The sequence below is a fragment of the Notothenia coriiceps genome, unplaced genomic scaffold (genome assembly GCF_000735185.1).
Source record: "Notothenia coriiceps isolate Sejong01 unplaced genomic scaffold, NC01 NC01_scaffold00000440, whole genome shotgun sequence".
Taxonomy (NCBI): Eukaryota; Metazoa; Chordata; class Actinopteri; order Perciformes; family Nototheniidae; genus Notothenia; species Notothenia coriiceps.
In genome coordinates this window covers 1,060-22,287 of record NW_011333141.1, presented here as the reverse complement: position 1 = coordinate 22,287, position 21,228 = coordinate 1,060, and the positions used below count along the sequence as shown (strand labels likewise).

The following is a 21,228-nucleotide window of genomic DNA, read 5'->3' as shown; positions in this document are numbered from 1 at the left end:
CTCTAACACAGAAAATACCTGTCTATGCTGCCCCAGAACGCCTTGTTGGAGATTTTTATTTTTCCATTTTTTTTCCCAGAGTATAGTGACGTAACCATGCCCAGGTCCAAATGGACCAACCCGTGGAGCTCCTTACACACAAACATTCACTCAGCCTTATATTTTCACAGCGCCGGATCCGCGGATTACTCAGCCTGAGACAGCGAGACACCGCAAAAGAGTTTGTGTGTGTGCTCGAGCTGAGTTCAGGCTGAGTTTCGTGGTGTGTCGCAGACCCCACGCAGCAACCAGGAAACAACACCAGGAGCTCCTACAAGCTGTTTAGGACAGAGTGAACACACCTACTATACAGAGATGCTGTATGAGAAACCAATGTGAGTTTGGAACATTGAACAATGTAAATCTATTCTAGTAGACCTCAACAATGGAATTATGATCAGTAGAAATGGCCATGACATGGGACCTTTAAGTTAGGATGGCGTCTTCATTCATGCACAGGACCACCATTTTTACAAAGCCAAGGAACAACAAAAACACTCAGACATACTTAAGGGCCATCACATTCTTTATGTTACCTGAAGGCCACTGCAGTTTCTCTGAAAGGGAGGGGTGAGTGGAGAATCTGTCAGTTGGTTGCAATCTGCATTCTCACTAATTGATGAGAAAGGGAAAGAAATGAACAAAGAAAAGATGACAAGTCCTCCTTTGTCTTTGTGTTCCATGGTGAAGTTGAGCCAAAAAGTCAGTTTGTTGGAAGGCTTGTATTAAGTCAATGGAGTAGTAGTAGAAAGGCAAAGAGCAGCCGTTATTTCCTGGATCTTTCTGCTCACTTTCGGCCGAGCTCCCTGGCTCTCTCAGTGGCAGATTCCACGGCGCTCATGGTCGCCGCCCTCAGACCGCCCTGCTCCAGGGTGTGAAGCCCGTAGATGGTTGTTCCACCCGGAGTGCAGACCTCAGAGCGGAGCTGAGCCGGATGCTTCCCGGACTCACGTAGCAATTTCCCAGCACCCTGCATCAGATGGAATAAAGACCAAAATAATTATGGTGGGTTCAAATATTTTGCTGTCGAACAAACAACACAGTATTTCTTAGAAAAGTGCTTATGTTGCTACAGAGAAACAGAAGCATGCACGCAATAGAACTGACCAGAACAGTTTGAGATGCGATGCTGTGGGCCAGAGCACTTGGCATTCCCATTTTTACAGCTCCTTCTGCCAGCGCTTCAGCAAACAGATACACCTGCACAGAGGGGGTCACATGCATCAGCATCAAAAGGTGCACAAAATAAGTGCATCAAAATAAAATAAATGTGTATGAATTTGTATTACTGCAAAGTAATTAATTGTCACATATCACAATGGTGTTACACTCAATGTTTGCATTATTGACCTTTGTTTGATTTTCTTTTTCAATTCTCAGACTTGAAACATACTTCCAATAGGTTATTCATTCCAGGGACCATCTTTATAAGCCCTATTAATACAGGGGTAAAGTGTAAATAATTATATTTTGTACTTTATGTTACTTAAACTGACTGGATATGTATTTTAACTGAGGATTCAATGCAGAGCTTTCAATGTGTGCTCATGTAAATCAGTAAATCACTTTGTATTCTGCACCAGTCCCAGTAAAACACTGAGATGAATATAAAGTCTGCACCACTTTATGTCAACTCAATTCTTGGATTCACATGCTTAAGAGGGCATTTAAAAACTTCCATAAATATTCTGTAGTAATGTGATGCAGACTTACTTTTATCAATAATAATTACCATTTTACAATAGTGGCAATAAAAGCTGCACCAAGATTTATTGTGATTATTTAACGGGGGGAACTTTTGAGTCTCTAAAAGATGAAACCTGATAAATTCATTTTCAGAGTAAATATTCCCAATCTTATTGTACTTCAACTCCCACTGGTATTTATTTCATTGTTACTTTATTATTTGCCTTACTTGTTTGTTTGTTCACAGCATGTAAAAGCGGCCATGGGTCCCTTGAAAGGCGCTATAAAAATGTAATCTATTATTATTATTCCTTCTTGTGTATATTTATATATTTTAAGAACTCTATGTTTGCTACTTTCTTTACAACTGAATCCCTCTTACTGTGTGTTTGTATTTGCCATTATACACCACAGCAAATTCCTTGTATGTGTGAACCCTACCTGGCAATTATCAGTACCTGGCCATTTTAAGGAACATGTTAGAAGAATTACAGGTTTCTATACTATTTTAACTAGTAATAAGATGGTCTGATCGGACCAAAAACGGAGTGTGGACTGCTAGCTGGAGAGGTGCCAGTTCACCTCCTGGGCACTGCAGAGGTTCTCCTGAGCAAGGCATCCGTGCTTGTGTGCACCTATATACCTATGTGTATTTGTACTGTGTGTGCATAAACCAGAGTGGAAAACTGAATTTCCCCCTAGGGGGATCAACAAAGGTTACTTATCTTCTTTTTCTACTACAAGAGTAGGCCAGCAGTTATAAGGACTTTAAACAAAGCATAAAATCCTGGCCCACTCACAAAAGCAACTCCGCTCCCGCTCAGTCCAGTGTGGATGTCGATCCAGGCCTCCGGTCCCTCCTCCACCAAACCACAGCGGTGCAGCAAAGAACGCAGCAGAGCTCCGTCTTCCTGTTTCGCATGGGATCCCCTGGCAAACAGGAGAGCTCCCTCCTGAACCAAACATGGCAGATTTGGCATCAGCCTGATGGCGACTGAATTCTCTGGCAAGAGCTTGACATCGAAAGAGAAAAAGAATGTTAGTCTTCTTTAGATCCACACAATTTTAATTTGAAAAACCATTTCACATTATGCGCTCACCTCTTCTACTGTTGCCAGTGTTACCCCCGCTGCCACAGACACAATAATGTGTCGCTCTGTGACGTGTTCTGAGATCTCAGTGAGAACAGGTGCAACCAGGTGAGGTTTGACCGCAACAAAGACCAGATCTGACCCAGAGACCACCTCTTCGTTGGAATGAGTGACGGCAACACCAAGCTCCTGAAAGACAGAGGAAAGGAGGTTACTGACACAAACACGTGTTAGAGGTATAAATAAAACATAGTTAGTTAAATCATTGGCACGTTACATTCTTAATTTGGGTTCAAACTGAATGATAATTCATACACATATTCTTTAGTTGAAATAAATGTAAAGGAAATAAAAAAATAAAGGCAACTGAAAACCATTTTGATATCAGATTATATATAATTTTTGACAAAAAAAGTGTAGTGTGCATCACTAGTCAGTTTTATGGTAGGCATTTTTCACCGTTTTCTCACATTTTATAGACAAAACCAAAACAAATAAAATCAAGAAAAACGATTTGCAGACACTTTTTATAATGGTAACATTTTATTTGTTTATGTTAATAAACAGCAGGGTCAACATAACTACTGTTTTTGTAAAAAAATGTAATTCATATCTTAATATTCTGTTAGCACACAAGTTTCAAATTTCAGGACAGTTACTTATTTGTCTCCTGCAATTGTTGAACTATGTGCACACATTCAAAAAAAGTGACACCTACCCGACTCATCAACAACAGAACAAATCACTGTAACTGATCTTACAAACAGTTACCATCATGCTCACTGTCCTGCAATCCATCCCATCCTACTGAGCACTGATAGAGAAGTAAAGTAAAACGTACCTGAAAGCGTCCCAGGTTTCTTGAGGATGGTGCGCTAACTTTGATGTTTGCAGGAAGAGCATTCCCTTTGATGGGAACAAAAGGGACAGTCAACACCTTTTTTTGTTTAAAACCTCTGTGCAGTTTCAACAACTTTATCATATCTTACCAGACAAGATGCCCTTTGCGATGCCGAATGCCATGTTCCCTGCACCAATAAAACCGATCTTCAGCTGCGAGTCCATCTCGGGGTCCATTTTGATCTAGAGAAAACAATTGGAAACATCAAAGAGTTAAACAATTGACCAAAGAACTGAGGAAGTGAATCACAAAACAATTTATAACACATTTCCAATGATGACAATAGTGTCAGACATTATCACAAATATACATCAAGATTATGCTAGACCCCATGTGTGCAAGACAGTTAAAGCTGCAACGATTAGTAATTAAATTGATTCATTTATGGAAAATAATGGAGGCAACTCATTTAAATGATGTTCTTGTTTAAGGTATTTTTTCAAGCATACACACGTATGGACAAGTAAATTATTTGATCATAACCTTGTTATTTCTTATGAGGGAAATGTGCACCAAATTTCAAATAGAAGTTGGGGGTTATCGTTATTACAGTTAGATGCCAGACACCATTAGTGTCATTTACCATAGGCAATGCAATTATTGACTGTGATCAAATCATCACAAGTAACTGGATTACTTTCGGCGTCAGGTTAAATGACGAAAGATAACTTGTAAACTCCTGGGTGACAGTCATCAAATGTCTTCGCTTTCAGTGTAGTTGCTCTGTCCTGGGTCTTTTTGTCCTGCAACTGCATCGCTTACTGAGATTAGAGTTTAAAGGGCTAACACAGAGCTGGCAGCTGAGAAAGCAAGCAGTAAGTCTATCTGTAAATCACATGTCTTAATATTTGAAAGAAGCTTATACGGTAAACAAATGGAAGGCATCATGGTATTGATATTTGTCTACCGACAGAAAATGTTGATACTTATACTTGCAGATAATTTCTAATGCTAAAATCCCTGATTCAAACTGGTACAAAATGTTGTTAATTTGAGAGATTGCAATGGGCATTATTCACCCTTACTAGAAAATAAACAATAAACAACAGCTGGGATAGTACTACAGACCAATTGATAGGTCAGAAAAACGTATATTTTCTTACCATACTACACCAAGTTGACAGTTTATTATGTCACATTCAGTTTAAATCAACAGTCCTGCAATACATCTTAAATGTTTTGTTTAGGTTTTGTAAAAACTGTGTTATTCAAGAGTATTGTGATTTTGACGAAAGTAGATTTTAATTAATTGCCTTATGCTCATACTCAAGACGTTTCTTGTGCTCATGTTGTCTTGTGAATATAAGATCTGAGCTCAATGAGACTGCTTGTTTAAATAAAGATACAAATCAAAACTGTAGTATCACACGGAGACATGTTCACAAGCGGTTGGGTAATGAATGCATGCATCATATGGCAGAAATGGTTACGATCTGAAGACAAGACTACATCGCATCCACGGCATCACCCCTACAATTAAACCCAGGTTTTGGGCGGTATTGTCCGGGCAGGGCTGCGGCCAGTGCAGCATCGATGCTTCTCCATCCGAGTCTTCTGTCACTTCATCATTCCTGACAGAGTTGACACCAGCTCCTAACAAGGGGTGTCTGGACTCCATGATAGCTATCATAGTCTTTTCATACCGCCACCAACCTTGTATTTTGGTCGTTGCCGGGAGGTTCGGTTCCCTCTTGCACTTATAATACGCACTTTTGAGAAGTTTCCAGCGAAACTTTAATTGGTCCACAGTTCTGTGATAACCAGCCGCTGTCATCCTCCTGTGTGCCACCTTAAACAGTTTATTATTCCTTACTTTCCTCCCGTCTAAGCATTTTTTCATGTCCAGGTCCTTCAGTATTTCCAGAAATAACTCTGTCTCCTTCACGTCCCAATTCTGCTTCTTGATACCGGGGTCGTCCATTGTTATGACAATGTAGCCACACTAGCTTTACGGTTAGCCCAAAGGTAGATTATCCACACGGCTAAATTGCTAATGTGGTGCTAGTGTCATTTATGGTGTGGCAAGGGGAGAGTGGTACTGTAGCTAGCTTACATTTTAGCTGGTCGGTTAGCAGGTCGCAAAAATGCGTGACAAAATGTAAAAAATCCTGCTTGCTAAAGAAAGCGACAAAATAATCCGGCACCTATTAGCAATACAATGCACGTGTTACTTGTTGACTGGACAACCATAAAATAACACGGAGTGACATAACAGGTTGTCAGGCGATGCTGTAAATAACACCGGCTGACGTTGGTGGAAGGATATTTATTCACCTGATATGTTTCAGATTTGTTGACGTCCAACGTTTAGTAAAACCCAAACTGTAGTTTATTCAAACTGTCTGTCAGGTCGATAACACCCGCAGTTTCCACGAAACTAACCACCTGAGTGCTGAGTCCCAGTGAACTATCGGTGAGTTTGTTTTCCACCTCCGTGCTGCTGCACCAGGTGGGCGGAGTCTACAGCATCCTCAGCTATACATTTCCAACAGATGATTCCGCACCTTTACTATTCCATTTCAGCCGTGACTCACATCTAACATACCCAATGTCCGTCCCCCCAAAATGCGAGTTATTCCATTGGCTGTGTCCTCCTCCTATAGCGCGGACGGGGGCTGGACAAGAATACATTTCTGTCATTGCAATCAGCTGTGTGAAGGAGACAACTCCAGAAAGAACCTACACAATTGTAATAAAAGGTACACGTTTAAGCAATATTTTTAATGTTTGTTTAATCCCGTGTGCATTGACTAAGGTAAATCATAGTTTATTATGTTTGTCTTTTACCTGTTGCTGCAAACAATGTCGCTGAGTGTTTTAAATGTGTTTAATACAGTTTTAAATATGTTTGCAGTTTTTCAGGGTGTATGGGTGATGGGCTCCCCGTCCCCGGTGCTTTAAACAGACGGGCAATTTAGATTTAAACATGCTAACTGTTATATTATAATGTGTTTTGTATCATTTAAACAAATTATCGCATTTTTTCCACTCATACTCATAAACAATGCTGCGGCAGATCTGTGCTGTGTTGAAGCGCTTCAGCAGGGCAGACATGCCTGGGCAAGCCTCCGTGTGGTCTCCATCCAAACATATGGTTAAATACATTTTAAAAATGTGTGATATTATGCATATAGCTTTGACCATTCAGTATGGTTTTTATCACCACATACATTTAAATAAACCAGATCAGGAATATTGCATATATACATTTTCAAACACTCAATCAAAAATAATGCCACTGTTGTTGTCGCCATCTAGTGGCATCCTAACCTTTTTAGGGACATTACATCTTGTCCTGCGAATGAATGCTGATTTAAAATATAATCAAAGGACAAGGTGTTGTAACTTAAAATACAGGACTATAATATATTTATTTTTAGCTGTTATTTAGTGTTGCAAATCGCTCGCCTATATATATTTGTGTGGCAAATTGACAGTGCATTCGTATTCTCTTTTGTTGCAGACATGGCTCACCTCTACCTGCTGATCTGCATGCTGGCCTGTCATTGTCCTGTCAGCGGGCTGTTTGATTGGCTGAAGGGAGGGTCGGCACCCAAAGCAGCAGCAGCAGCAGCAGCACCACCTGAAGCAGCAGAAGTCCCAGCACAGTTTGAGATGGTAACTGCAGATGAGAGGTTTTTGGCTGAAGCAAAGCAGATGGAGATCAGCCCGTTAGACGGCTGCCACTACAAGGTGAACAAATCAGGGTTTGTTTTAGTCTGTTGCTCAGAATTCACCTATGGTAACTTTTTTAAGAACAGGGTCATGATTGAATAATTTATATTAATGTTATTTTATATGTAAGGCTGCAGCCAGTATTTGTTTTCATTGATTTAATCTAACAGTTGCATAAGTGATACATTGATTTGTCCAAAAAATTAAAAACAATTACTTCCTTAAGGCTAAAGAGATGCTTGTGTTTTTTTTTTCACTTGTTTAAAAGGGGCCTTATTAGGTGGAATTCAGGTTTCATAATTAGATGTTGTGCCTCTGTGACCTGTCTCCATGCTTTGATGTTCAAAAAGTCTTTATTGTTATCATACTTCCTGTGCTGCAGCACCTCTTTTCACCATATGTCTGAAACCAGATTGGTTATCTGGCCGGCTCTGTTGTGATTGGTCAACTGCTTAGAGATGTCCTGCACCTTAGCTGTCTCATGTGTTTGAGCACTAGCAAATTAGAATGTGCGAGTGTTTCAATGTTGATGTGCACTATATTGTGGAAGTTTAAACATGGACTCAAAATTGAGGTGTTTAGGCTGGGGAGAGTGTGTGGGAGAGAAACGACCTTTGGGATTTTGGCCTTTGCAGACCATTTACATACACAACAACCTGTATAAAACACTACAGGAAAGGGAAAACCCCAAAAATCATATTAAAGCCTCCTTTAAGACTTAAAATCACATGAAACCCTAAAATGTTTTGGGATCAATAATACACTCCAGAAAGGTTGAGAAACAACATTGTGAAGCCTTTCCATCTTTTATCATGAATGTGTTAGAATGTGTCCACTGGTTTATCCTTGAGATGTAAACAAAGCGCTATCCTCTTGTATAGGTTGTTGCCCGTCTGAAGGTGAGCTGTGAAAACCTCCCAGAGGAACAGCTCGCCAAACTTGGAGTGGTTTTGTTTAACTGCCAGGCAGAGGCTGAGGGGCGTTGCACCTTCCCATGTACAGAGGAAATGGTAAAACATGATCCAAATTATCCAAATGTTTTATAATTGAAACAGGCTGTTTTTAAAAAAATCTTTCTGTGGAGCCATTCCTGATTTTACTTTGATGTTTCAGACGATAAAAGAGTGTACAGCAGACATGGATTCAGACACATGGAATGCGTACCACATAGTGAGCAACAGAGCGCGCTCCGTCTGCTACGCCACGCGCCAGCAGCTGTTCCGGCGCAGAGCAGAGCACACCGTCAATGCTCTCATCTCCACGGCCACCAGCCAACTGAATGCAATGAAGGACCTGAAGGTAGGTCTCAATTCAGTTTTGGTCTTCACGTGCACAGTATGCATGTTGGTTCTTCTTTGATTGTGGTGTTTTATAACAGGAGGGCCAGCTGGAGCTGAAGGAGCTGACTGCAGCATCCCTGGACAAGGTGCTGGACGGTCACAGCGCCCTGCAGGCCCAGCAGGGGAAACTGTTTGAGGGCCAGGGCCAAATGGAGAGCTCACTGAAGGACAACCTGGAGCAGCTGGGCCAGGAGAAAGCCCTCATCGCCTCTGGACAGGAACTGGTAGCCCAGCTCATTCAGGGCATTACGAAGAAGATGGGTGAGAGCCGTCATGTTGAGAATTGAGTTCACTGCTTAATGATTTGTGTTTACATTAAATGTGGACAAAGCCAAGGCTGCACTTCTGCTTTGCATTGCTGTGATTTCCTTTTTACTGGCATAAAAGTGTGTGAATTACGATAGAAAATCCCAGGAGCTATACCTGCTTACACCTTTTGTGCTCTCTTTTTAAACACTTGTTTAAAGAGAATTTCCCCCAAAAACTTGTAATTCAAAAACGATTGTGCTATAATTCATGTGTTATTGGACATAAACACTCCATCTAAACCAGGGTTTTGTCGTCATCTAGTATGAAATGTTATTTATTACCTCATGCCTGCATTCCCTTCATTTTTTTATAGAGAATGTGAGTGAGCATCTGCAGACCCAAGGCTCGGAGGTGCAGGACAGCCACAAGGCGATTGTTAATGACCTCGCAGCCGTCAGGCACCAAGCTCAGGACATCCATCAAAAAATTGGTAATCAAAACGGAATATTGCAAATAACTTAAATTCTAGAAGCTTTGAAAACGTGTCCTTCAAAGGAATTCTGTCTTATCTTTTATTTCCTTTGTGCCTGCATGATCAGACCACAGCGTGTCGGAGTTCCTGCAGTACCAGGACCAGACCTCTCAGTACTACACCGACCTGATGAAGAAACTGGAGCACATGAACGGCACCCTGGGAGCCACGCTGCACTTCCTGGACAAAATGCAGAGCCGCATCGAGGAGAGGCTTCACATGATCCAGAGCTACCTTTGCTGGGCAGGTGGGACAGTACACTCTCACTGAAGTATCCAAATGTGTTCACGTGACATCTTCCCTGACTATAACGACAAACATTGAGCTTAAAGGGAACCTATCATGCAAAATGCACTTTTGTATGTCTTTTATACATGAATGTGTGTCAGGGAACTCACCAAGTGTCAGAAAACACAACCCTCTCTCTTTTCCTCCATACCCAAATCTCTAAAAACGGGGCTGCAACGGATCTGATTATTATTGGAATTTTTCTGACGTCAGAAAAGGGGTGCTCCGCCTATATGGGCAACTCTCCACCTATCAGGGGAATGAGAGGTTGCCGTGGCATGGTAACAGCATGGTAAAATGATGCTCGTGCCTCGCCCCCCTCCTTTGCAGGGGGGCGTGGTCAGCTGCAGCTCATTTGGCACAGAATCAGCCCTTGTGAAGACAGGGCAAATGGAGCGAAATGAGTCATGGCTAAAATGCATGATCTGTTTGGTATTTTCACAGACATGTTTTTATATAGGTATGGCCCTACAATATATTATTCAAATATAGCATGATAGGTCCACTTTAAATGATGAATTGATCAACAGAAAACGGCAAGTGCGCTAGAATTTGAAAATATACAGCTGGGAAAAAATCTGCCACTTCCTCACAGAGCCCCTCCTCCAACACACACGAACGTGCACATGAACAATAAGGGCACGAGATAAGTTTGTGCACAGATGGAAGGCTGACGGGCAGGTAGGCCATCCAGTTATTTTAGCCGGCCCGGCTAAAATGATTGGTCGTGCTTTTTACAGTACCACGGCTTCCACAGATGAATTTGTTTTTTTATGGATTTATTGTCAAAGCATATGTATGTTAAGAGCATTCCATGGACTATGACAAAAAGTGTATCTCGAGCCGGTTTCTCAAACTTACCTACCCCACCTTTAATGCTTTTTGAAATGATGATGGCCAATTCTAGCATGAGGTGTTAAATATAGGGAAAATAATATTGATTAATCTTATTTACCTCATGGTTACAGGTTTGAGCCTGACAGCCATGTGGACGTGTATCACACATGCAAGCTACTTCCTTCTGTCTGCGGTCCTGCTGACGTTCCTGCGTTGTCCCGGTTTCTCCCGAGCCATGCTGCTACTCAGCGTGCCGCTTAACGCAGTCTGCGAGATGAACCAGCAGCCAGCGCTGGATCTCACCGGCCTCAGCCTGCTGCTACTCCTCCTCTGCCTGGGTACACACTGAAAGCTGCTTACAAGGCAAATACAAGGTCTCCATTCCTAATGTATTTGTCACAAAATAGTTGTTGTTTCATATCTGCAGGTCACTGGTTTTTAAGCAAGGCGTGCTTCCTGATTAGAGGAAAGCCAGCGACCCCGCTTGCCATCGAAGAGGCCCTGAAACCAGATCCAACCTGCGACTCATATCCAACGTCCTCCACCCCGCAGAAGTGAGTCAGCAGAGTTCCTTTGATACTGCACACTTGGTTTGTTTATTAAATGTCCAAAACATAGTTTAAAATGCTCAATATGCTTTCAAAGAAAATCTAAATGTTGTGTCCAGCTGACTAAGATAATTAATTTACAATTGTATAAACAGAAAAATAATAATGGTATTATATTAGGCAGACCCTGATTCAAAACGTATAAACATTTGTTACAGTAAAACAAAATCAATTCAACAAATGGATGAGATCAGCACTTATTTGTGTAATTTATTTGATGTGGGCAATCTTGTTCTTTTATCCTCAGAAATGAATCTTATGGTTTCATGGCAAAAGACGACCTGTTGAATCAGGAAAGCTTCATATCAGGTTTGAAATACACACAGTAGATTAACTGTAAAATGTATTGCAATGAATTCCCCTGAAGTGACACCCTGCTAGATTTAGTTATCACATTTGCTCTCACTTATACAGGTAACTTTGGGATATCAGCAGTGTTCCCCCCTCCCAGGAGTTCGATGCCAGAGTCCAGGTTTACTCCGATCATTGGGACACCAAATGACTCCAACCCCAGGCTCGGGCCACAGCCACTTCTTTCAGCGGTGAGCAAACTGAGAGTGTGTCATATGTAGGATAACCAGAGTACCTTTTTATGAATAAAAATAAATCCTCATCCATTTACTTTGTTTAGGCTTTGTTTGCTGATAACCCCCCAAGGAGCTTGGGATGTTTTAATGATTCAGGGAACATCTCACGAGGTGCGAGTCCGACCCAGTCACCAAACAGGTCAGTTTTTTGTCTTTCCGATCACACCTAAAGTGCATTTTTTAAAGGGGACCTATCATGCAAAATGCACGTTTTCATACATGCACATGTGTCCCCTCTGTGTAAAGAAATTCTGAACATTTCAGGAAAAAAAATTCGCTCACTTTTTGTCCTGATCCAATCACCAACCAAGGTACCCTCCCCACCCCGATCACCTGAATCTCCTCCTAGCACCATTGAGTTATTTTTAACCAAATATATCTCAGAGGGGCGTGGGGAGTGGCTCCTTATTTTCATCTAAAGTAACAGACAGAGAATCAGCACTTTTGAAACAGAGGGGATTATGGGATGCTACAATGATCTGTTTGGTATTTCGAGCCAAACACTTCAGAGACATGTTTTGTATATATCTGAGACCTATAATATATTGATGGAAAACAGTATAATAGGGGACCTTTTTAAATGAAAACTAAATTTGTATCTAGATTTTTATGTAAACTGATGTTTTGTGTCATGGCAGCTCTCTATCAGGCCGTCAGCTGTGCAATGGAGTCACAAAAACAGGGAAGGCCTGTAAGAAGAGAGCAGTGCCGGAACAGGAGTACTGCGGGGTCCACAGAGGGGGGTACACCTCCTATGTTGCTAAATGAGCACTCCTTTTTTTTTAAGACTCCAAAAGGTTTTTTTAAATGTATTTTATTGCCTTATTTTTAACTGTTCTACTGTTATTGTGATGTCATTGTAAGTTCTGCCTGCGGTTCAGTTTTCACTTAATAAATTATTTCTTTACATATAAATCCGTCTGTAGTGTATTTAAACACCAGTAGTAGCATCAAAGCTGAATTCACAACCTACAGATTGATTCAGGAAAGACACACAAGATATATTATAGGCATAACATATTTATTCTGCTAACACGTAAAAAAACATCCAAGCCACCAGCTATATGGCCATTCCGTAACCCTATTCCTCTTCATTTAAAGTAAATCAAAGCTTGCAAAACCTTCAAAAATGAAGGCAATTCAGTGGCGAAATTGTTGAAAAATAAATGTATAATAGACAGATAATATAATATTAAACTGTACCAGCACCTGGATATCAAGATTAATGCAGTCAATTAAACTTTTTAATGATTAACAACAGCATAGTGAAACAAATCAACATACAGTTACACAGTATGGTGTTGCAGACTTGATTTCAAAGTGAGATATTCATTCCAGCTCTGAGTAACAGACTCAAGCTGACTGATTCATTCTGTAACATGTACCCCTTTGTTCTCCTCCACATCTTCCAACAGAGGGGGCACAAACTTGTTGGTGTTTTCACTTCCGCGCTGAGTCATAGTTGGCAACAAACCAATCACAGGTTTCTTTTAAAGCTGTAAGTGAGAGCAGGAAGAATGAAAACGGGGAACAGATGTAATCAAAATGTACTTCATGTAAATATTCTGCATCGATGGCATCTAAACGGCCACTCCAACGGTCAGTCCCACCTTGTGTGAATGGTGTGAAGGTGAACTCTGGCAGGTATCGGTGCAGCTTAGCATTGCTGGCTGTCTTTTTGAATTGGCCGTCTGCTTTACTGGTATCAAACTAAAGGTCAAAGATTAAGGTAAGTATACAGAACTGATGAGACATATTTAAAGCAATAGTAAATGGTTATAATTACACGATAGTTGAACAGCTAATATCACAGTATTTTAAAATGTATTTGAAGAGAACCTTTAACTGACTGCAATGAGAATATATTTCTCAGTGAAGAAGTTTGCAGCTTTTATTTTTCTCATAGTAATTTAAAAGTAAGTGTTTAAGAATACATACATGGATGGATAATTGACTGAGATGGGATGACCTTTGTTAGATTGCATTGTGAATTGTATGGTTTACTTTGATGGGCAACAATGCTTAAAGGTGGGGTAGGTAAATTTGAGAAACCGGCTCGAGATACACTGTTATATTCCATGGAATGCTCTTAAATTCCCGATAGCAATGAATATCTTAAGTGCTTTGACAAAAAATCCATAAAAAAACGTAATCTGTAGTACTGTAAAAAGCACAGCTAAAATAACTTGACGGCCTGTCAGCCTTCCATCTGTGCACAAACTTATCTTGTGCCCTCATGGACGGCCTGTCAGCCTTCCATCTGTGCACGAACTTATCTTGTGCCCTCATTGCTTCAAGCGCACTCAAGCTGGTTTCTCCAAAATTACCTACCCCACCTTTAATATTGGCAATTTGTACCTGTAGTGTCCCCACCAACATAAGTTTGAACCAAGAGGAAGGTTTACAGATTCATCCAAACAACCTTGCTTGATAAAAACTGAAACTGCTGCACATCTAACATTTTAAATTGTATACCCCGTTTATCTAGGCCTGTTTTGTTTTATGTATATGTCACACTGTGGGACTGCGGGAAACGGTATCTCGAGATTTCTGGATGTATAACACATGTAGTAATTTTGACAAAGCTGACTTTGATCTGGCGTGCAGACTATATAAACATTGGTTCACTTGGCATAATTAAAAGGATACCACAACTTCTCCTTTAAAGTCCAGTGCTTGCACAACTGCCTCTGCTGCCTCTTTGATGGACACTTCTTCCTCCTCTCCAACTGGAACCAGTGCACAGGCATTAATCAGGATTTCATTCTGCCTTAACTACTTGTATGCTTTGAATGAGAACTCACCAGAGAGAATGACTGGATCGACCTCTGGATACTCCCTCAGGACCCACAGGAAGAGACGAGCCAGGTCTAAAGAGTAGATGAACTGTCTTCTTGGAGAGCCCGAGCCCCAGACCACCAGGGGCTTCCCCTCCTCTGATCATCGGACAATTGAGAAAAGGATTTATATAGTTCCATGTATCCCCACTAAACCCTTAGTATCAGCTTCATAGTCAGATAATAAATATATTGTAACAACGCAATCAATTTTCTAAAACAAAACAAATGTTATACAATTACGAATCTGAAATGAGCATAATAGGGCCCCTTTAAATAAGACAAAGGGCAGCAAAATATTTGGTGTTGTCAGAAATAGTTGTGTTACATCAACAGGGAAACGTTACACTATGTAAGAGAATGTAACTTACTTTGAGCAATGTAAGCTTTGTGTATGAGGCCTGGCAGCACATGGCCGTCCTCAATGCTGAAGTTGTCATGGGGACCAAACACATTCGTGGGAATGACAGCTGTAAAGCAACGCCCATACTGCTGGAAATATGCCCTGTAAAACATACACACAGTTTAACAAACTCTTATTCATGCGAAAGTGGTAATTTACTAAATAGTACAACATCTACAAGTTCCCACCTGTTATGAACATCAATCATCCTCTTTGCATAAGCATAGCCGAAGTTTGACTCATGAGGTGGACCGTTGTGGATCTTGTGCAGAGAAGTAAATTAAAGTTAAGTGGCCATTGTCCATACTTGCTGATACATGCTAGTTAACAGTACACAAATGGGGGCTTATCACCATGGTTTCATCGATAGGGTAGCTGGTCTTATCAGGAAAGATGCAGGTGGACAGACAGGAAACAACTTTGACCGCGCCGACTTCATGTGCCGCCTGCAGCACGTTATCATTGATGTAGATATTGTTTCTCTGAAAGGCACAAAATATATATCATTGACATCAAAAACCCATCTGTAAAGAAATGTTAGAAAACAACAATCTACAATACAACAAATTCTACTTTCAACACATTTCAAACAACCGTTTCAACCATCTGTGCTACTTCATTAGCAGTGATTGCACCACTTCTTCATACCCAAAAGTCCAGGTTGTATTTCATGTTCTTGAAAAGCCCCCCAACCATAGCAGCCAGGTGAATGACGTGTGTTGGCCGATGTTTTTCAAACACTGCCCTTGTCTCCTCCATACTCCTATCAATCAATCAGAAAAGTGGACAGACATTGTGTTTTTTTTGTCACAAGACACATGTTTCAGGCTAGAGGAAGTATGCCTTACATCAGGTTGGCATCCTTGGAGGTGAGGAATATCCATTCTTCCCCCTCCTTGGCTCCCCCCTCCTCTCTGACCACATGCTGTATGGCCCTGCCCACCAAGCCAGACCCTCCTGTCACCAACACCCTCAGAGGAGCGGAGTGATCACTCTGACAGTTCATCTGGAAAAAGCAAGGCACATGAAAACCTAAAGAGCTGAAGGTATTATACAAACAAACAAGGTATGAGTCTCTGCATATGATAGTGAGGTTATACACCCATGAACAGTTAATAAGCTTCCTATCATGTGTACAGGTGGGCGTGTTGCAGGTGAATGCCACGTCATTCAGCAGGACGTTTGTCAATATGTGTTTTACAAGTCCAAATACATGTTCTTACTTACAAAGACATGGAAAACCATTTGTGAAAAAGTGTATGAACCCTGACTTCTCCATGACCTTTACCTAATTTTCCATGACCAAAGAAATTACTCTCAGCGGTACCACTGAAAATTGTTTATTTTAACATGGAACAGGAAAATAAGGTCTGAAGCATGTTGTGCCTATCTAAAACAAATCAAACAGTAGACTTACTAGCTTCTACACGCAACTCAAATCTCTCACCAGCAAAATACCTCGACAGTTAAATGCCATTTTACGTTTCATTAGTATACGATACAGTATTTATTATCATTATACTATTATTATTTCAGCGATTAGATAAAATATAAATTATATTTGATGCAACTTTAGTTACATTTCCATGACTTTTCCAAAACTTTGGGAAAGATATTGTTTTCCATAACTTTTCCAGGGCCTGGAATTAGCTTTTTGAATTTCCATGACTCTTCCAGGTTTTTAATGAACGTAAGAACCCTGAAAGAGCATTTAACAAGTTAAGAGTCTTGGTCAGCATACTAATGCAAGATAAATACAATGTCTAACAAATTCCTCGTATGTGTGAACCTACCTGGCAATAAACCCGTTTCTGATTCTGATAACTAAATGAATTAATATCTAACTTTCTGTGGCTATATTAGTTATTCGCTTGGATCTATTTTAGTGCATCCCAAGACAAGCTTGATTTGTTGTTACCTGCTTCTCATAACAGTTAACCCAGTCTGAACAGAACTATGCTGTGCAAAGACAGACAAGCTAACGTTATTAGCCAGAGTTGAAGTTAGCTATGCTAGTTGAAGTTAGCTATGCTAGCTGTCATATTTAATCCTGTGTTGTGAAAATGTAGCAAAACTAAACCTGAATGTGCCAACTCTATCACAAGTAACAGGTATTCATCTTCGTTCTCCTAATGCAGTGAAGCACACCAAGTCAGATCCAAACAGACATGTAAAGTAGTAGTTGTGTTACCTGTTAGCTGTAAACTACACGGACTGAAGGAGCCAGTGTAAAGCGCATGGATGGTAAAGAGTGGCAGATGAAGAACTCGGCTTCCGGTCAGAACTTCAAAATAAAGTTTCATTGAGGAGCTGAGTCGTTTTCCTGCCACAAATAAATTCAATGTAAATCTCTCTCTCACTTTGAATTATTGCAAATGTGACAAAAACAAGAAACATTCAACACGTTGTTACGTTTCATTAATTTATTGTGTTTCTCACGGAATGTTTATATGATTAACTTTTATTTTGACATATAAAAATACGCTTTTTTTACATGTCAAAATAAAAGTTAATTACAGAACATTCCAAAAACAACTGCACGTTAATTTGATCTTTGTCATGTCTTTTAATAATTTAACTGCCCATTCTACCTCATATGCAAGAGCAAATCTACTGTATTCTATGTATTCTAAAGTAGAACACTGATCATTTAAATGACTAGAACTGGTTTCTGAATAATTTATGATTTTGTTTTAAATTTGGTCAAAGTAAATATTTTAGATGAGCTTCCGACCAGGTTGATGAAGCAATAATTGCTTCACATTTTGTGTCGAAATGAGTCTTAGAAACACATTATAAGCGGAGACTGATTATTAGTTATCACGGCCCCTGAGTGGACAGTTTCAGCTTCAGTTTGGTGTTTGATTTTCATTTTTCAAAACATTCATTTTTTTTAGCTAGTTATGCAATAGTATTTATTGCATTTTTGTAAAAGATGTGCTGTCTTGTAGATTTATAATGAAACCAGTATAATGTACTGGACTTCTAATCATTGATGTTTATTATGCTTCATCCTTTTTAACCAATCCAGAAAAATTATGTTTTCATTCTTTTGGCCAAAAATAATACAAATCTTGAAATATACAGACGTGCACAATAACCAGATAGCTACATATCTAATTTCAGTACAAAACCAGATCCAAAAAGTCAGTCCTTCATTTGGAAAAACATCACAGAAAAAAAAAACTTTCAAAGATTTTTTTATTTTAGTTGGTTAAACATTTATCATCGGCTGTGTCTGTCTACTGAGGAGACGAGAGCCTGCCGAGGAAGAGGATGGACTTGGTCTTATTGTGCCTGATGAAAAAGAGGAAGGGGTGGTCTGCTGTGAAGTGTTCCTCCCTCAACATACAGAATGATACCATTCCCGCTGTGGCTGCAGCCGCCTCCGTCCCCTCTTCGTTCACCTCCACGAAGGCTTTGTGGGCCACCGTGGACAGGAAGAGTCCTCCTTCACCGTTCATGCCAGACAAATCAGCCTTTGCAGAGCAGAACACGTCCGTCATGCCCAGTTTGGAAAGAGGCTCGTTCAGCTCGTAGTCTTCCTCAAGCTTGAACCTTGGCAGGTGGACGAGGACTTCAGAGTGGACGTCCATGTTTTCCCTCTTGATCCAATCGTCCAGCTTCTCCTGTGTGAGCTCCTTCTCCAGCTGGAATAAAACACACACCGATAATTAAGTCTTTGTTTAGCTAAAACAAATGCTTTTATTTATGTTAGTGATGTGCAGAACAACTCTTTTTCACAAGTTCAGTTCCCTTGAGTTGTTAATGAATCGTACCTTTCAAACCTTTTGAGTTTGGATAGTTTTGCATATAAGTGACACAGTTACACTACATACACATTTGACCCATAGTGCAGCCCGCCTCTTATAACATCTCTACAATGCATTACTAGTTTAAATTAAAAGAGATTAAAAATACCTATTATATGCCTAGACATAGCATCCCACTTGTAGGTAGACTATGTATGTTCAGTAGGACGTTACAGAAATGGCCCTAAAAACCGTCTTTAGTCATTTGTGCATGCTTTCATGTGATGTAAGAATTCCTGATCATATTTCAGTCATATCCGAGAAAGAAATACAACAAATCTTCATTGTAACATCTATGCTTTGTCCACATTATGATGCAAAGCTCACTAACTCTTCCAAACCCTGGACAAAAGACCAACCAAGGAGCTTTTGAATGCACCATTAACCTGCGATGCCGTCTCAGAAGCAGGCATGCTTACCCGTTATATAAAGACGATACAAATATTTCAAGATCTCAAGATCGTTATTGCAAGACGCAAAGAATGGGTACTTTCAGAGTCATTCCCCCGCATATCATTAGTGGTATAGATTATTTACTTTTGCAAGAGTGCAAATGGTTCATTATTTATGAACACCTTCTAATACACCCCTTGCAACCCTGGTTATGCCAGGTAGTTGCTTTTAGGTTCATCACCTTCAGCAGAGGGTCAGAGCCGTCAGCGGCTTCCTCAGGCAGCAGGATGAACATGCTGAGCTCCTCATCCACATATGGCAGCTCCAGGATCTGCAGGCCATGCTCATCAATGAAGTTGTAGGGCAGCTTCTTCATCTGGTACATCATCTGGACCGGCTTAGATTCATTCTGTAGTGCACAAAAAAGAAAAGAAATGCGGTCGGATCACCTTAGAAAGTCTGAATTTAGTTTGAAGCTCAAATATACATGTCTCTACATCTGCAAGCCTCACCTGGTTGAGTTTAAAGGGCATCTCTTTGGTGTTTGCCTTATCAAAGCGGTTCATCCAGTTTCCCTTGAAGTAGATGGCATTAACCAGGGCCAACCTTGTCATAGGCGTGACTGTTCCTGACTTCAGAAGATCTTTAATCTTGTCTGAAAAGAGGACACTATCAAATGATTGCTTTACAAGAGAGAGATATAATTTTTGTGTTCAATTAAGATTGCTCACTTTCTGTCTGCTGCTCGACCCAGCCGTTGATCTCCGCTCTGCACGCCTCTGCAGCTCCGATAAAATCTACAGCTTTCATATCTGCCTTGTAGTACTTTTGTGTAGCTGCAAGGAATTTCTGAAAAGAGCAGATATGTTGTGTCATTTAGAGTTTTTGATTTAGTTGAAGTAACTAGACATTCTGTGATGAGTGAAAACTGAAAGCTTACCGGGAGGAAATTGGCAGTATTTTCTCCATACAGGCGGTTAGCTAGTTTCAGGATGTATGATGCAGATGGCGAGTTGATGTCAGCGTTTAGAGACTGGAAATCTGCGTGGACGTCTTTACCAGAGCTGAATGAGAGGGCCTGTGTGTGAGGATGGAACAACAGACTTTATTCTGGGATAAAAAACGTGTTAAAGATTGTGAAAAGTAAGAATGGTTCACTTTTCTTGAGCTATGTAACTGTAACAGCTTTTAAGACCAGATGTTTAGTCCTACGTGGTGCTATACATGGCTGCTATGAAGCATATTAGCTTGCCTGCCTTATGGAAGACATTTTCTTTATGACTTTATAATATTTAGTTGTGACTGTTGTTGTTAAAGCTATGTGCCTGTTCTACAAATCAAACAATATCATTCTATAATTAAGGTATGCAGACATGCAGGCCTCCATTCTTTTGTGTACTTGTTGTTAAGGTTTTTTTTTAAGGCTAAGGTCCAAATAAGGGAATGCAAGTGTATACAATTATAATTTAGATAGACAACAGCGTTCTTCCAACTTTGTTTCAACAGTTTTAGGAAGGCTATTTCCTGTTTCTGCTTCCCTGCTAAGAGTCACGAATGTAATCCAACAACCTCAGGGTGAACTGGCTCCACATTTATCTAAGTTTACTGAGGAGTTTGGATGCTGTTGCAGTAATCAATTTGTGATGAGATGAAGGTGTAACAGAGTTATAAAGGTTGGTGTAAAATCCGGGTTAAATTGGAGAATCACGCCATCTGGTGTTACAAATGCGTGCCTGCATTACTGTAGCTTTGTTACCGCAATGGATTGTGGGAGATTCTCATACCGCGTGAGGATCTTTTGAGAAACGTGTCCTTTTTATGTGTCCATTCAAACGCAGAAACGCAGTGAAATAAACCAAAGTATTCACCAGCTCTGAGTGGTCTGTTGCCGAGGGGACACTACACCGGGGTTTACATTGGTGCCGTGACCCGTTCTTCACTACGCCGGAC

At 40.5% G+C, this 21,228-nt stretch overlaps 4 protein-coding genes across 8 annotated transcripts; 1 reads left to right on the top strand and 3 right to left on the bottom strand.

Annotated features, from left to right (window-relative positions):
• Positions 1-547: 547 nt before the first annotated feature.
• Positions 548-6,207, bottom strand: pycr3 (pyrroline-5-carboxylate reductase 3). Of its 4 annotated transcripts, none has more exons than XM_010780030.1 (7): positions 5,992-6,207; positions 3,806-3,899; positions 3,658-3,722; positions 2,826-3,005; positions 2,526-2,738; positions 1,147-1,239; positions 548-1,009 (listed from the first exon to the last, which is right to left on the bottom strand). In XM_010780030.1, exons 2-7 carry the CDS (start codon positions 3,891-3,893, stop codon positions 827-829), a joined length of 822 nt encoding a protein of 273 aa, XP_010778332.1. In that variant the 5' UTR covers positions 3,894-3,899; positions 5,992-6,207; the 3' UTR covers positions 548-826. The 4 variants fall into 4 exon arrangements, with proteins under 4 accessions (XP_010778332.1, XP_010778317.1, XP_010778323.1 ...); XM_010780015.1 differs by lacking the exon at positions 5,992-6,207 and adding an exon at positions 5,192-5,976; XM_010780021.1 differs by lacking the exon at positions 5,992-6,207 and adding an exon at positions 5,531-5,972.
• Positions 6,208-6,343: 136 nt separating this feature from the next.
• On the top strand, positions 6,344-12,996 carry bmb (brambleberry). Of its 2 annotated transcripts, none has more exons than XM_010779986.1 (13): positions 6,344-6,416; positions 7,181-7,410; positions 8,274-8,402; positions 8,506-8,691; positions 8,771-8,993; positions 9,355-9,471; positions 9,581-9,760; positions 10,770-10,976; positions 11,066-11,192; positions 11,494-11,555; positions 11,661-11,788; positions 11,878-11,972; positions 12,472-12,996. In XM_010779986.1, the coding sequence occupies exons 2-13, from the start codon at positions 7,183-7,185 to the stop codon at positions 12,599-12,601; spliced, it is 1,812 nt and encodes a 603-aa protein (XP_010778288.1). In that variant the 5' UTR covers positions 6,344-6,416; positions 7,181-7,182; the 3' UTR covers positions 12,602-12,996. The 2 variants fall into 2 exon arrangements, with proteins under 2 accessions (XP_010778288.1, XP_010778296.1); XM_010779994.1 differs by lacking the exon at positions 6,344-6,416 and adding an exon at positions 6,439-6,472.
• On the bottom strand, positions 12,834-17,323 carry LOC104953080 (GDP-L-fucose synthase-like). The gene is made up of 10 exons (XM_010780003.1): positions 17,265-17,323; positions 15,922-16,079; positions 15,722-15,836; positions 15,427-15,555; positions 15,262-15,335; positions 15,042-15,175; positions 14,638-14,769; positions 14,483-14,562; positions 13,444-13,543; positions 12,834-13,329 (listed from the first exon to the last, which is right to left on the bottom strand). Exons 2-10 carry the CDS (start codon positions 16,077-16,079, stop codon positions 13,274-13,276), a joined length of 978 nt encoding a protein of 325 aa, XP_010778305.1. The 5' UTR covers positions 17,265-17,323; the 3' UTR covers positions 12,834-13,273.
• Positions 17,324-18,257: 934 nt separating this feature from the next.
• LOC104953114 (leukocyte elastase inhibitor-like) lies at positions 18,258-20,504 on the bottom strand. Its single transcript, XM_010780047.1, has 6 exons — positions 20,491-20,504; positions 20,219-20,381; positions 20,010-20,127; positions 19,791-19,933; positions 19,520-19,687; positions 18,258-18,723 (listed from the first exon to the last, which is right to left on the bottom strand). Exons 1-6 carry the CDS (start codon positions 20,502-20,504, stop codon positions 18,316-18,318), a joined length of 1,014 nt encoding a protein of 337 aa, XP_010778349.1. The 3' UTR covers positions 18,258-18,315.
• Positions 20,505-21,228: the final 724 nt, after the last annotated feature.